We start from the raw sequence: 15,978 nt of genomic DNA, 5'->3' as shown, positions 1-15,978 counted from the left end.
GTAGCGGTTTATGAACTTGTCCTTTAGGAAACTGTCCAACCCCTTTTTAAACTCTGCTAAGCTAACCGCCTTCACCACTTTCTCCGGCAACGAATTCCAGAGTTTAATTACACGTTGGTTGAAGAAAATTTTTCTCAGATTTGTTTTAAATTTACTACACTGTAGTTTCATCGCATGCCCCCTAGTCCTAGTATTTTTGGAAAGCGTGAACAGACGCTTCACATCCACCTGTTCCACTTCACTCATTATTTTATATACCTCTATCATGTCTCCCCTCAGCCGTCTCTTCTCCAAGCTGAATAGCCCTAGCCTCCTTAATCTTTCTTCATAGGGAAGTCGTCCCATCCCCGCTATCATTTTAGTCGCCCTTTGCTGCACCTTTTCCAATTCTACTATATCTTTCTTGAGATGCGGCGACCAGAATTGAACACAATACTCAAGGTGCGGTCGCACCATGGAGCGATACAACGGCATTATAACATCCTCACACCTGTTTTCCATACCTTTCCTAATAATACACAACATTCTATTCGCTTTCCTAGCCGCAGCAGCACACTGAGCAGAAGGTTTCAGTGTATTATCGACGACGACACCCAGATCCCTTTCTTGGTCCGTAACTCCTAACGTGGAACCTTGCATGTCGTAGCTATAATTCGGGTTCTTTTTTTCCCACATGCATCACCTTGCACTTGCTCACATTAAACGTCATCTGCCATTTAGCCGCCCAGTCTCCCAGTCTCGTAAGGTCCTCTTGTAATCTTTCACAATCCTGTCGCGATTTAACAACTTTGAATAACTTTGTGTCATCAGCAAATTTAATTACCTCGCTAGTTACTCCCACCTCTAAATCATTTATAAATATATTAAAAAGCAGTGGTCCTAGCACAGACCCCTGAGGAACCCCACTAACTACCCTTCTCCATTGTGAATACTGCCCATTTAACCCCACTCTCTGTTTCCTATCCTTCAACCAGTTTTTAATCCACAATAGGACATTTCCTCCTATCCCATGACCCTCCAATTTCCTCTGTAGCCTTTCATGAGGTACCTTGTCAAATGCCTTTTGGAAATCCAGATACACAATATCAACCGGTTCCCCTTTGTCCACATGTTTGTTTACTCCTTCAAAGAATTGAAGTAAATTGGTCAGGCAAGATTTCCCCCCACAAAAGCCGTGCTGACTCGGTCTCAGTAATCCATGTCCTCGGATGTGCTCTGTAATTTTGTTTGTAATAATAGCCTCTACCATTTTCCCCGGCACTGACGTCAGACTCACCGGTCTATAATTTCCCGGATCTCCCCTGGAGCCGTTTTTAAAAATCGGTGTTACATTGGCCACCCTCCAATCTTCCGGTACCACGCTCAATTTTAAGGATAAGTTGCATATCATTAGCAGTAGCTCCGAAAGCTCATTTTTCAGTTCTATCAGTACTCTAGGATGAATACCATCCGGTCCAGGAGATTTGCTACTCTTCAGTTTGCTGAACTGCCCCATTACGTCCTCCAGGTTACCCGTGAATCAGTAAGTTTCTCCGACTCGTCCGCTTGAAATAGCATTTCTGACACCGGTATCCCACCCAAATCTTCCTCAGTGAAGACCGAAGCAAAGAATTCATTCAGTCTCTCCGCTACGTCTTTGTCTTCCTTGATCGCCCCTTTTACCCCTCGGTCATCCAGCGGCCCAAACGATTCTTTTGCCGGCTTCCTGCTTTTAATTATACCGAAAAAAAATTTTACTATGTTTTTTTGCCTCTAATGCTATCTTTTTTTCGTAATCCCTCTTGGCCTTCTTTATTTGCGCCTTGCATTTGCATTGACACTCCTTATGCTGCTTCTTGCTATTTTCAGACGGTTCCTTCTTCCATTTTCTGAAGGCGTTTCTTTTAGCCCTAATAGCTTCCTTCACCTCACTTTTCAACCGGGCCGGCTGTCTTTTGGACTTCCGTCTTTCTTTTCTAATTCGCGGAATACGTATGGCCTGGACCTCCAGGATGGTATTTTTGAACAGCGTCCACACCTGTTGTACAGTTTTTACTCTCTCAGTTACCTTTATCTCTCTGCTTTAATTTTTTGAACGCAGCATTAGGACCCACCTGAAACTACCATGCATCACCCACACATCGAGATTTAATTCAATGTTTTGAAAAGTGTTTTTTTTTTTTAGTTCTCTCCGCCGCCTAATTAGCACGATGGTTCATAATCATGATCCTACAGTAGCATGATGTTTTTTGTTTCAGTACTCAGTTTAAACAAATTGTGTGTGATTTTTTTTTTTTTAAGTACGCTGCTTTACTATAATACCTACAGTCCGTTATCACTTTAAGAGGCAGGTGATTACGGATGTAGACGTCAACAGTCAGGTAAGTCACGCTGAGAGTTCCGGGAAACGCCCTCTTACGATTTTACCAATCAAAATACAGCAAGCCGAACGGCAAAAAAGAGGCAGCTTTTTCGCTTTCGAACCCCCAAAGCTAGGGAATCACCAATCCTCGAAGAGCCTCTGCCAATCTCCGTTTAACAGATAGCCGGTGTGGCCAATTGAACGAAACTTAAGAATTACAGAGTCTCGACCAGTGACATCCTGTCCCTTTCTAACCAATCTGAATAGAGATAAGCAAGCAGCAGACGAACTTAGCCAGTGAGAAAGCGCGTTCGCTTTATGTTTTGGGAGGGACGAGTGGAGGCGGGTTGGACGGGGATTGGCAGGATCTTTCAACCAATCAGGTGTGATCGGTGTCAGAGCGAGAGTAGGTCCACGTCGGCAGGAGCGAGAAAGATGGAGGCACTGATCCTGGTGGGTACTGTGGAGGTGGCGGGTTTGGGGAGGTAGGAACGGCCGATCGGGTCAGTTATGCTCGTTGCAAGACAAACTCCAAGCAAGCCGCGCTTTTTTTTCCCTTCTTGGATGTGTATCGCTCCAAGACGGTGTAAAATCCTGGCCCTGTTGGTCCGGAGTCGATTGGTAACTTCACCCCCGGGGCATTGGGGGGGGGGGGGGGGACGCTGGTAGCGGCTTGCTCGGCTCTGCGGGATGGAAGCCGGTTGGGGAGTTTCCGTACACTCTAATTCGGGTCTGGGGCTGATTGGCGCCAGTAATGGTTGCGTTCCACTTAACCCGGATATGGAGCTTCCTTATAGCACCAGCACACCTGGGCCGCCCGGTGGCTGACAGCTGTTAGAAATTATTGTCATCTTGACAAGGGCACAGGGACGAAGAGATGAAGACTGAAGAAATGAGTACAGGGGTTATAGCTCTCCTTTCTATACTGTACGTTAAAGGAGTTTTAAGTTTGTAATTTAAACAGGGTCTGAGTTTTTTCTGCTGCCCCCCCCCCCCCTTTATCGGTTTGTCACCTATTTGGTAAGTGAGGACAGATAAAAACAAATTGGCCCATCTGGCCAGTTGTTTTCCTCTTCCCCCCCCCCCCCCCCCCCATCGTCGGATAGATGAGCATATAAATTCCTGTATTTAAGCTAGCTCTTGCCTTTTTCTCTCCCACCCACTGTTTATATTTATTAGATTCTATTAGTGGTTTTTTTTTTGCTTATGTTTCTATATCTGTCTCTAGCATGTTTAAATTTCATGGAGTTCTCGTTTACTTAATGGGACAATCAGAACACCCTATAACTTTCACAGGTTTTCCTGTCTTCTTGGAAGCCCAGGGTGGCCATACTGCTGCTTTCAGGGGGGCATGAGGAAGCAGACCAATCAGTTTGAGGGCCTAACAGATTTTCTTCTCTCAAATGACTTATAAATAACTTTTGTTTTCTCTGCATTGTTTCTTTAGGGAAAGTGTTTCAAAATACACACTTCATTGTGTTTTAATAATGACAATGTCAAGGAGGGAGAATAACATCTATTTAAAAGTTACAGATGTTCTGGATCCGTATGTATGTGACGCATCCAAAGTAAATTAAGGGTCAACATGAGTGCCCTGATTTAATTAGCATATTAATGGTGGGATTCTGGGTGCACTGTATGTTAGCTACACTTAGACAAAATTAGTATTCCCCGATCTTCCTGTGCCTTTGACCTCCAAATGGTGCAGCTATGGAAAGTGCACAACCCTTAGGTGGTTTAGGACAGTGGCAACCTATGAAGTGCCTGCCCAGGTCATGACTACAAATGCAGGTTTCTTGATTCTGTTTGGGTCCTGATCTCAGATCAGGAAGCTCCGGACTATATAGGTTTGGGTCCTGATCTCAGATCAGGAAGCTCTGGACTATATAGGTTTATTACAGAGTGATGTTTTTTTTCGACAGGTAATAGTGTCTGCAGAAATGAGAGCGTTGATTATTGTTCATGTCCATAGTAAAAGCACCCACACTTTTCAGTAACTTGTGGGCACAAAAGATGGAAAGAAGGCAAAGATTGGAACAGTGTGCAAGGTTTTGATTATATAAAATTGCATTCCCCCCCCCCCCCCCTTGGGAATTACCTTCAGAGAAAGCAGAATCTGTGGATAACCTTTTCCATGGGGAAGCATGAAATCCCATGCTAAATTATTCACAGGGTTTGCTAGTCTGAAATAGTATTTTCCTAGGCCATAGACACTAACAAAATATTTGTGTCAGTCCATGAATTCCTGTAAATTGAATCTAATAGTAGTTTTTTTTGTTTTCCCCTTTCCTGAGTGCCCATTCTTTGGGAGGAGACATGGTCTGATGCTTACAGAATTGGGCTGTTTATTCAGGAGCTATCCTGGACTTCCACTGATTGTGGGGCTAACACAGAAAAGTTTGCATTAGAGCTGTGCGCTGATGATTTGAGTGTATAGCTTGTAATGCTAAAGTTTTGCTTGCCATTGCAGTACGTTAATTGTGCAAATTTGAAGCTCACAGAACTTTCACACTAATTATGGCGAGCACATTGGATGTATGTACGTAATGTTTTGTGCTGAGGGCAGCTAGTACTGTGCTCATGTTCGAGCAAAACAGTGTTGACACACATCTGCTCATATCTTAGAATGTGATTCTACAGATCAATATCAGCAACATAAAAATTCTTGTGTGTAAAATTTTTGTGATGCTAATATTTATGCAGAGAACACTCCAGCACATGTGCAGATAAGAATTTGATTTTCTTACTGAGATTTGTGTGGAACCATTACCTCCTGTTTTGTCTTTAAAAAAGTTATGGATATTGTTATGCTTGGAGCAAAAAGAAGAAACTAGCATTACATCTTCAGACCTTACAAAGAATGAGTTAATCCTTCTATACCTTCTCCAATCTGATGTTCAAGTTCATTCATTGTGCTCCCTTAGTCTTCTGCATACTCCTCTGGGGTTTTTTTTTCTCTTCTAAATAAACTATGTGCTGGTGTCTGAGGTTTTATGCAGGGTTAACCAGTGCAGAAACTATTTTCTGCATCCTGCACCCAGAAACTTATGTGCAGACATGGTGCTAACGGCTTAGTACCTTTGCGTTAGCCTCCTGCATTGACCCCTCTGACTTTCAGGCAGGTTGTTTATTACGGTGTACCCCTATTTCCCAGTGAAAACAAGGTATTACATTTAATCTGGCTTTTTTCTAAATCAGTAAATTAAATTAAGTACATTAGTCTTTAATTTTTTGATTGTACTGGCAACAGGACTACAGATTTCAGAAAGGCCGGTAGAGTTTAAAAAATAGGAAAGACTCGAGATCCCTAGCGGCCTGGAATTAGTTGGTAACTATGAATCCTCTTTGCTGATAGAAGGAAGTATAGTAATTATGGTATGATCCTTCCCCTCCCCCTCCCCTCCACGCATCCTGTGAAGTTCAAGCAATTGTGCCAGCCTAAGGTTGCTGCCTTTTTCAGGTAAGGCATACTGGTAATTTTAAAAAGATAACGGGCAAGATCAAACTTGTGAAATGTTTGGCCCTCTGCATTTGTATACTTCTGCTATGCTATAATGCACCAAATAGGTTGTAAAGTGTTTGCCACTTGTTCTTGTTTTAATCTTCTAAAGTGTATGAATTTGTCTCCAAACTGACCTCCATGTTTGTTCTGGTTGTTTGTAGAGAAATGTTGCAAATGTGTGAGAATAGATTAGCAGAAGTGGTGGAGTAAGGAAGCCAGTGGCAGATTATCCCAAAGGGGGGGGGGGGGGGGTGTCACTCTTTGGGAGCTACCAGGAGAATTTTGCAGGGTCTGAGTTCATTACTGAAGGGAGTGGAAAGGAGAGGTGTCTCAGCTTTTATCCTGCCCCAAGTGAGATTAGAAGTGGGGTTTGTGCTAGTATTTTAATGTATTTGATTAATGGCAGAAGATCACTATCTTGTCTGGGGCAGTGGCTGAAGATCTGCATCAGAGTTTTCCCTGATGCCCTCCCTTCCCCTTCTTGATACTATTTGAGGAAAAAATTGTTTGACATTTGAAATGAAATAGAAAGTGTAAGACTTGGCTCACTAGATGGGCAAATGTAATGTTTGTAATGTTGAGCTATTCAATTAAAATTAGATTATTTTTTAAAGTATTTGCTGGAAATTTTTGTTAATGCATATAAAATAGCTTGATGCAAAGTGCAGAAACCTATTTCTTTTGGTAACTTTGTAAGATGAAATGATGAAAAGCACTTAAGAATCAAATCATCAAGCATATACGACACACATTAATAGGAAGCGCCAACATGGAATTTAGCATCCTTGCACATCCTTATAAACGTATAGACTTTTTTTTGAAGATGGTATAAATATGTGGATGCAGGAAAGCTGGCTGATATACTAGTTTATGTGAATTTTTAGCATAATCCTCGGGGGTGGCTCCTGAGGAAATTAGGAAGCCATGGGATAGAAGGCAGTCAGACTTATTTTTGAAAGAGAAGGGCGCCCATCTTCCGACAGAAATTGTGAGATGGGCGTCCTCTCAGGGTCGCCCAAATTGGCATAATCGAAAGCCGATTTTGGGCGCCCTCAACTGCTTTCCGTCGTGGGGACGACCAAAGGTCACGGGGGCGTGTTGGCAGCATAGCGAAGGCGGGACTGGGGCGTGCTTAAGAGATGGGCGTTCTCGGCTGATAATGGAAAAAGGAAGGGCGTCCCTGACGAGCACTTGGGCGACTTGGTCCATTTTTTTTCTTGCGACCAAGCCTCAAAAAAGTGCCTGAACTGACCAGATGACCACTGGCGGGAATGGGAGATGACCTCCCCTTACTCCCCCAGTGGTCACCAACCCCCACCCACCCTAAAAAAATTTTTTTTTTTGACAGCCTGTATGCCAGCCTCAAATGTCATACCCAGCTCCATGACAGCAGTATGCAGATCCTTGGAGCAGTTTTAGTGGGTGCAGTGCACTTCAGACAGGTGGACCCAGGCCCATCCCCCCCTACCTGTTACACTTGTGGTGGTAAATGTGAGCCCTTCAAAACCCACCAGAAACCCACTTTACCCACATGTAGGTGCCCCCCTTTACCCATTAGGGCTATGGTAGTGGTGTACAGTTGTGTGGAGTGGATTTGTTTTGGGGGGGTTGGGGGGCTCAGCACACAGGGTAAGGGAGCTATGCACCTGGGAGCAATTTGTGAAGTCCACTGCAGTGCCCCCTAGGGTGCCCGGTTGGTGTCATGGCATGTCAGGGGGACCAGTGCACTACGAATGCTGGCTCATCCCACGACCAAATGGCTTGGATTTGGTCATTTCTGAGATGGGCATCCTCTGTTTCCATTATGGCCGAAACCTGGGGACGACCATCTCTAAGGTCGACCTAAATGTTGAGATTTGGGCGTCCCCAACCGTATTATTGAAACAAAAGATGGATGCCCATCTTGTTTCGATAATACAGGTTTCCCCGCCCCTTCACGGAGCCGTCCTGTGAGGATGGCCCCAGGAAAACTTGGGCGTTGGATTAAGCCCCTCCACGTGATTGAAAACTGGTTAAAAGCTAGGAACCACAAAGTGGAATTAAATTGTCAGTTTTTCCCAGGGTGTTTTTTTTGTAGAGTTGACACTTGCCTTCTCGGTAGCTCATAAGTACATAAGTAACGCCACACTGGGAAAAGACCAAGGGTCCATCGAGCCCAGCATCCTGTCCACGACAGCGGCCAATCCAGGCCAAGGGCACCTGACAAGCTTCCCAAACGTACAAACATTCTATACATGTTATTCCCGGAATTGTGGATTTTTCCAAGTCCATTTAGTAGCGGTTTATGGACTTATCCTTTAAGAAACCGTCTAACCCCTTAAACTCTGCCAAGCTAACCGCCTTCACCACGTTCTCCGGCAACAAATTCCAGAGTTTAATTACGCGTTGGGTGAAGAAAAACTTTCTCCGATTTGTTTTAAATTTACTACACTGTAGTTTCATCGCATGCCCCCTAGTCCTAGTATTTTTGGAAAGCGTGAACAGACGCTTCACATCCACCTGTTCCACGCCACTCATTATTTTATATACCTCTATCATGTCTCCCCTCAGCTGTCTCTTCTCCAAGCTGAAAAGCCCTAGCCTCCGTAGTCTTTCGTCATAGGGAAGTCGTCCCATCCCCACTATCAATTTAGTTGCTCTTCGCTGCACCTTTTCCAGTTCCACTATATCTTTCTTGAGATGCGGCGACCAGAATTGAACACAATACTCAAGGTGCGGTCGCACCATGGAGCGATATAACGGCATTATATCATCCTCACACCTGTTTTCCATACCTTTCCTAATAGTACCCAACATTCTATTCGCTTTCCGAGCCGCAGCAGCACACTGAGCAGAAGGTTTCAGCGTATTATCGATGACGACACCCAGATCCCTTTCTTGGTCCGTAACTCCTAACGTGGAACCTTGCATGACGTAGCTATAATTTGAGTTCTTTTTTCCCACATGCATCACCTTGCACTTGCTCACATTAAACGTCATCTGCCATTTAGCCGCCCAGTCTCGTAAGGTCCTCTTGTAATTTTTCACAATCCTGTCACGAGTTAACGACTTTGAATAACTTTGTGTCATCAGCAAATTTAATTACCTCGCTAGTTACTCCCATCTCTAAATCATTTATAAATATATTAAGTAGAGAGGTGTGGTAGCCGTGTTAGTCTGATCTGACGAAGAAGGGCAACCTTCGAAAGCTAATCAAGAAATGTATTTAGTTATGTCCAATAAAAAAGGTGTCACCTTATTTTCTTTTCCATGTTTTGTTTGATTTCTATTGATAAATATATTAAAAATCAGCAGTCCTAGCACAGACCCCTGAGGAACCCCACTAACTACCCTTCTCCATTGTGAATACTACCCATTTAACCCCACTCTCTGTTTCCTATCCTTCAACCAGTTTTTAATCCACAATAGGACATTTCCTCCTATCCCATGACCCTTCAATTTCCTCTGTAGCCTTTCATGAGGTACCTTGTCAAACACCTTTTGAAAATCCAGATACACAATATCAACCGGCTCAAGGTGAGTTACATTCAGGAGCAGCAGGTATTTTTTGTTTCCTGAGGTCTTATATTCTAAAGCAGTGCTTTTCATCCCAGTCCTTTGGGCACACCCAGCCAGTCAGGTTTTCAGGATGCCAATAGTGTATATGCATGAGATTTACATATGGTGGCGGTATAGCCCATGCAAATCTCATATATATTCATTGTGGGTATCCTGAAACATGACTTCTGAAGTGTCCTGAGGACTGGGTTGAGAACCACTGCTCTAACAGTCTACTGTAACTTGCGTAAATGGAAAAATGATTTCACCACTTGCCTAATTTAAGATTCCATCTCAAGGGAAGATTAATAGGTGATCTTTGTTAAATACAAGAAGAGGCATCTCCAAAGGCTTAGGACAGTCTCTACCACCAATCCATAACAAGGTAATTCTTTTTCATCACTTATCCAGGTTGAGGTTGTATTCAAACAGACATTCAATCATAGGCCTTGATTGTTTCTTAAAAAAAAAAAAAAAAAAAAAAGAGAGAAGAGTGCCATGTTAACAGGTGGTTACTACCCATTGTGCCTAGGTCTTTGCTATAACTCAGACCACGATGTCATCTTCACGTCCATGTCCATTTGTTTTCATAGAAACCATCTTGTAAGGATCTGCCAGGTGCCCTTGACCTGGATTGGACGCTGTCGGGGACAGGGTGCTGGGCTCGATGGACCTTTGGTTTTTTTCCCAGTATGGCATTACTTATGTACTTATGGGTTTAGGTCATGTCTTTTTCAATAGTAGCACGGTGCAAGTTACATTCAGGTACTGTAGGTATTTCCTGTCCCCAGAGTGCTTTGTCTGTACTTGAGGCGGTGGCAGGTTAAGTGGGATGTTCAAGATCGTAAAAGGTATTTGAGAAATTTGGAAAGTACTTGTAGATTGCCAGCTCAAGAAAGAAGTGCTTCTGCATTGATGGCAGATGACTGCTCTTTCTGGACCATTAACCCACCGTCTTGCACAGTGGCTTATGATATCCAGCTGTACAGGAGCAAAATTGAGTGGCATAACTGTAGCTGAGCTCCATGGAGGTTCCCAGACAAGGAATGATTTTGTTGTACCACTTGCTGTAGTCCAAGGTATCCTAGAGTATATTAAAAGGATTGGTATTATCGTTTTCTTTCTGCGTAACATCACCAAAATGTATTGCTTCCTTATCCACACTGTCATCACCCCACACTTACTTTATTGGGAATTATTAACTGCTTTTATGAAGAGATTCACCTAAGTGTACAGTAGGTACAGTTTAACATAAAACTTAGAATTTTGTTAGCATGACAATAGTAAAATAACCAAGAATAAACATAAATACAGTAAATGACGTAAACCTGAAAACAGTAAATTGAAACATAACTTGCTTCTCAAGGTCTCTTGCTAAACCATTTCTCTCCCCTTCAACTATTCAAAATTCTTCTACATGATTTATCTTCCACCAGTGTCCTTTACACTCGCATAACCCCTCTCCAAGTCACTTCATTGGCTCCTTATCTTCTGTATACAGTTCGAACTCCTTACTGAGGAGCTGCAGAAAGAATGCACTGTTCATCTGGTTGTCTTTTTTCTGTACCCTTCTCCATTGCCAACTCCAGACTTTGTTCCTTTTATCTTGCTGTGCCAAATGCCTGGAATAGACTACCTGGCTGTATTCAAATCTAGGCTAAAAGCCCACCTTTTTGAGGCTGCTTTTTAACTCTTAAACCCCCTATTCATCTGTCGGTACCCATATCTATTTTTATCATTCCCATAATAACTCTCTAATTCCTTGTTTGTCCTATCTTGAATAGATTGTCAAGCAGGGACTGTCTCATATGTTTTGTGTACAGTGCTACATACATCTAGTAGCGCTACATAAATAAGTAGTACTACTGAAGCTTTAGAACAACTTTTGGTACCCGGTCAAAATGGCCCCAACAAAAAAGCTCCTGATATAATAGCCCCTGACATGACAGCCGCTATCAAAATGGCCTGCCCACAATATAGCCCTTGACAAATTACCCCCCCCCCCCCCCCGACAAAAGGGCCCGATCAGACTGCCCAGAATATGGCACTGCATTTTTTTTCCTAATAATCTTACCTTGCCAAACAGGATAAGATTGGTAAGACTATGAAAATGGTGACAATATTGTTTGTTTTTTAATTAGCATGTTGGTGGAAGAATAGTTTTCTTAAACAGCAAAACAGATCATAAATACAGTTGGTAGCTATAGAATTTTGTTTATATATGCTTTATACAGTGCAATGCTGGTAGGAGCCTTTATCAGTGAAGATTTCAGTTGTAGTTTATCATTTTTTTCTAGGGGGCTATTTTGTCAAGGCTTATTTTGTTAGGGGTTGATTTGTCGGGGCTATTTTGTCAGGTCTGTTATGTTGGGGAGCCCAACTTTTTCCATGTACTAGTAGTTAGCTAGGATACTCCCCATCAGAGGGAATGGATAGCAAGTTATGCACGGAATTTTCAGCATAGCTCCCTGTGCACACAGCCAGCTTGAGGCCTCTTTGACATTAATTACCAGTAACGAGCACAACTGTTTTGTTGTTCAACCAGCGCTGTGATCTTGTTCTCCTATTTTTGCGCATAGACTTCTTCTGTTTCTACTGGTCATTGTAATATGTTTTTGTTTTCTTTTTTTTTTTTTGATGTGGACTGTATGATATAGCTCTGCCCTGGCATAACAACTCCAAATTCACCGGTGTTTCCCATCCTCCCAGCCCCTCTCTGGTTCCCTTCCTACAACTGGAAGATCACCCTTCAGGGCCATTGTACAGTCCATCTGGATCACCCTTGCCTGTACTTTCAGAACACACTAGAGACTTTTGCAAAGGTGAACCAGAATTGCAGGTGTAACTCATCTTGACACTAAAACGAGTATACTTCTGCACATCTAGATATATATTTTTTCTGTGCAACCAAACATTTAAAAAAAAAAATCTTGCTTATGTGACTGCTTTTCATTATAAAAAAGCAAAGTGGTTTACCTGAGATTCATTCATAAGAACATAACATAAATACTTTCAGTTCAACAAAGTGCAGACCCACACTCTGATTTCCTTGGCCTTCTGTGATATTCCTATAGAACAAAACAGGCCATTGCTGCTGGACCAACAGCTAGTTTTCTAAACAGACTTCATCAGCCTGGAGCACTTATACTTTTAGCAACGGCTGTTAAACAAACATATGTGCCCTATCCATGAATTATCAGTAGCAGTATAAGGATGCCTTGTGTATAATTCTTTCCCATGTCTGTTGGGTTATAAAGGATAAAAAGGTATGAAGTATCTTAGAAAATGAAACAAGGTGAATTACCTTGAAAAGCTGAGGGCTATGGGGAAGGTGGGATAGTTAATACACAAGGGGAAAAATTGGAGAGCGGCTGCAGCCTCTTCTGCTGCTGTGGCGCTGAAGGCAAACTTTGAACCCTGTGGCTCAAATTTTGTATTCAGGAGGAGACTGGCCTGACAGGCAGCCACTCTCCTTTTCTTCCACTTATGATCCAGCAGGGCTAGGAACCTGTGGAGTTGGGGGGTGCTTATGTATGCCGTATGGAGGAGGTGAAGTTTAGATAGGCCGTACGCATGCTTTCTGCAGCCCCAGTAAAACTGCCTATGTTTTCAGGCTGGAAAACCTAGCGTATGACTTTTAATGTTACCATGGCGCCTGGGGTTGTTAGAGTCCTGAGCTAAGGTAATAAAACATTTTGAAGAAAATTTATTTAGCATTGCAAAAAAAAAAAGTGTAGAACTGTTTTTTGGGTGTTTTTTAAGACAACAGAAAAAAGGTTGAATATGTAGAAGGGTTCAAGGGACAAACCAATAAAAAGATACAGTGCCTACTGAAGAAGGGATTGGAGAAAATCCACAGAGACACAGGCGTACATACAGTAGAGGGATAGACCTCTTTCCATTTACAGAAGAGGTTTTCATGTGACTAACAAAAGTTGACAGCGAACAAGGCAGTGACATCATATGAGAGAGAGAGTAGCACAATAAATAATGGCTGGTATGGACTAGTTGGCTCCTACTGTTGTCATCTTCTCTGGACCTTTAAGCATTTAGGGTAGGAAAGTATATACAATCCATATTTAAAATCAGCTTCCTATCCTCTGTGTTTTTACCCATTTTCTGACTCTCTAGCATATTTTAAATTCTTAAGATTGGTGGCCTTGACTTCCTCTATAGTTCTTACAAGATGCATACATAATCTGACATCTAGACTTCTCTCATGTTTACTACCAAATATGTCAATGTGACCAGCCACCGGAACTAGTGGAGTGGTTTTCTGTCTGAACATTTAGCTGATCTGTGCTGGTTAGTGTTAGGGGTTGTTGATCTGCTGTTTTTTGTTGCAGAGTTCCACTGTTTTCACTTTACATCATGTGTGGGGAAATACTCATTTCAAGATTTAATTCTCAAAACGTTTGCTTTTCAGTTTTTCTAGACTTCTAACCTAGGCCATCTCCTCTCCCTCTCCCCCATGGTGCTGAATTGGATACCTTTGTAGGCAAACTAAAAAGGATTGGGCATCTTTGAAAGTTACAGAATAACCATGGTATAATGAGACTAGATATACAGAATTGAATGTCTGGAATCCAGGCTCCAATCCCATCATTTACGGCATGACTGTTAGAAAATCTCCGTCTCCTACTCAAATGACCCATTTCAAGTGCATTTCTATTTTTGGGCCCTGCAAGTTTCTTTTGTTTTAGCCAGCTCAGTTGCAGCCAAGGCTACGTTTCTGGAACCCTTAGAGTGCACACTTTCCTGAAGTGTATGTGCAAACCATTGTGCGTGCATTTTTTGGGAAAGAATGTGTTCTGTGTGCAGTCTATTGGCGAACGATATTCGTTTCAAATGACAGCCTACAGCCCATATTATGACTAGACTGGTCATAGCAGCAATGGTCCTCAGGCCAGACCCTTTATCATGGGCTCTGAATCAGGTCAGTGGATGTTGTGTTGTTGAGTATGACTTTACATCCCCCTCAAGCTGTGTATGCTGCTTCTGCAGAATCCTTTCTCAGTTTGATCTAAACTGGTCTCTTCATAAGCACTTCCAAGGTGCCTTCATAGAAACTGGATCCCAGTAATGTCTGAAACAGAAGAAAGTATCCATGTCGTCATGTGTGGGATACATGGAAGGGCAGCATATTTTTTTTTAGGTTGGAAGGAATAATGTTACAACCCCAGATCATAAGATAAAATGTTTGCAGAGGGCATGCAGTCATATGGTCAACACTAGCATATCTCCCAGTGTAAATATCTTGCATGAACATGAAACATTTTTTGTAATTCTGTGTACTAAAAGTACTAAAAAAAATGTACAGATGCAACATATAAAATATACAGTGGGAAACAATGCTATGGTATTCTATACTGAAAATTTACAGTAGTCTCTGGTGAAAAGCATATCTCTAGCTGTAGTACTTACAAAAATCAGACACATGTGACCAAGCCTTCACTGTGTATGTATGATAGTAATGTATCTACATTGTCCAGGAAAGTTTAAAATGATTGCAGTAGTTGAAACTACTTCCTCTGTTCAGGTCAGGAGTCAAAAGTATGCTTTTGAAAAGACCAGGCTCTCTGGTTCCCATGCAGAAAGATGTAGCTTAGTGACTTTTATGAGAGGAGCATTACAGCGATTTGCTGGCTTTCCCCCCTCCTGCTCTTCTCAGCCACAGTGGCCTACTGTAATTGAGTCAGATTAAACTTTAGGAACCTTATGAGCACACAAAATGTAGAAATACATTTCAGGGTTCAAAGCAGATCAGGGGCTCATTTTCAACGCACTTAAACTTGCATAGGTTACTATGGAACTTTGTAAGTCTAAGTGCTTTGAAAATATGCCTTCAAGTCTTTGTTGTAATTACTTCACTTCTTGTAACTAGCATGGTACACTCCATTATGGTCTTCCTCAATTCCAGGCTCTTTCCCCCCCTTCAGTACAAGCATTTGGACTAGCCTCCAGAAAGAGCCATATTTCCCAGCTTCCTGCACCCAGTGCTAGTGGCCTTCGGGGGGGGGGGGGGGGGGGGGGGGGGGGGGGTGGAAAGGCGTTGCCAGACCAGCCACTGTTTTATGCTGCTATCATGATGACCATCTGGATTATTGCACATCTACTTTAATAGATTGAAGCTTAATTTATTGAGTCTTTAAATTAAATTATCTGAATAAAGCCCACCATAACTCTTCATGTCTACTTTTAATGGTGGTTTGCTGGCAGCAGACCTCTGCTTGAACTAAAACCTCAAGCAGAACGATTTATGCAGCTCATGTCGCCTCTTCCCTTCAGTGAGCTCTAGTGTGGTGTACCGCTGGCTCTTATGTAGTCTCAGCAGCACTGTATACACTTCTATTGCCAGGAGATATTTCACATTTGATATTTTCATAATTGTTTTAGCCGCTGTCCAGCCAACATTTCCCTAACATAACATACCCATTTATTTTTGATAAAGCCATTCCTCCTATTGGAAGAGGATAAGAGCAGGGTAATGTACAAGGCTGTTCTTTTGTTTGGAGGGATTTTGAACTGTTTTTCAAGGACAAGCAGGCCAGTTGTATTCTCATAGCTGGTGACGTCATCTGATTGAGCCCGGTGCGTT

The 15,978-nt window shown here is 42.5% G+C and overlaps 1 protein-coding gene across 1 annotated transcript in view; it reads left to right on the top strand.

The window, feature by feature from the left end:
• Positions 1 to 2,705: 2,705 nt before the first annotated feature.
• The window catches only part of COPZ1 (coatomer protein complex subunit zeta 1), an 80,055-nt gene continuing 66,782 nt past the window's right edge, over positions 2,706 to 15,978 (top strand). Inside the window, exon 1 of the mRNA XM_030198323.1 lies at positions 2,706 to 2,794. Coding sequence (XP_030054183.1) covers positions 2,777 to 2,794 — 18 coding nt within the window. The 5' untranslated portion in view covers positions 2,706 to 2,776. The remainder of the gene's footprint in view (positions 2,795 to 15,978) is intronic.

Source organism: Microcaecilia unicolor, chromosome 3 (assembly GCF_901765095.1).
Source record: "Microcaecilia unicolor chromosome 3, aMicUni1.1, whole genome shotgun sequence".
In the NCBI taxonomy this organism is placed as follows: Eukaryota; Metazoa; Chordata; class Amphibia; order Gymnophiona; family Siphonopidae; genus Microcaecilia; species Microcaecilia unicolor.
The sequence above is the reverse complement of the archived record's forward strand: the minus strand, read 5'-3'. Positions and strand labels throughout refer to the sequence as shown.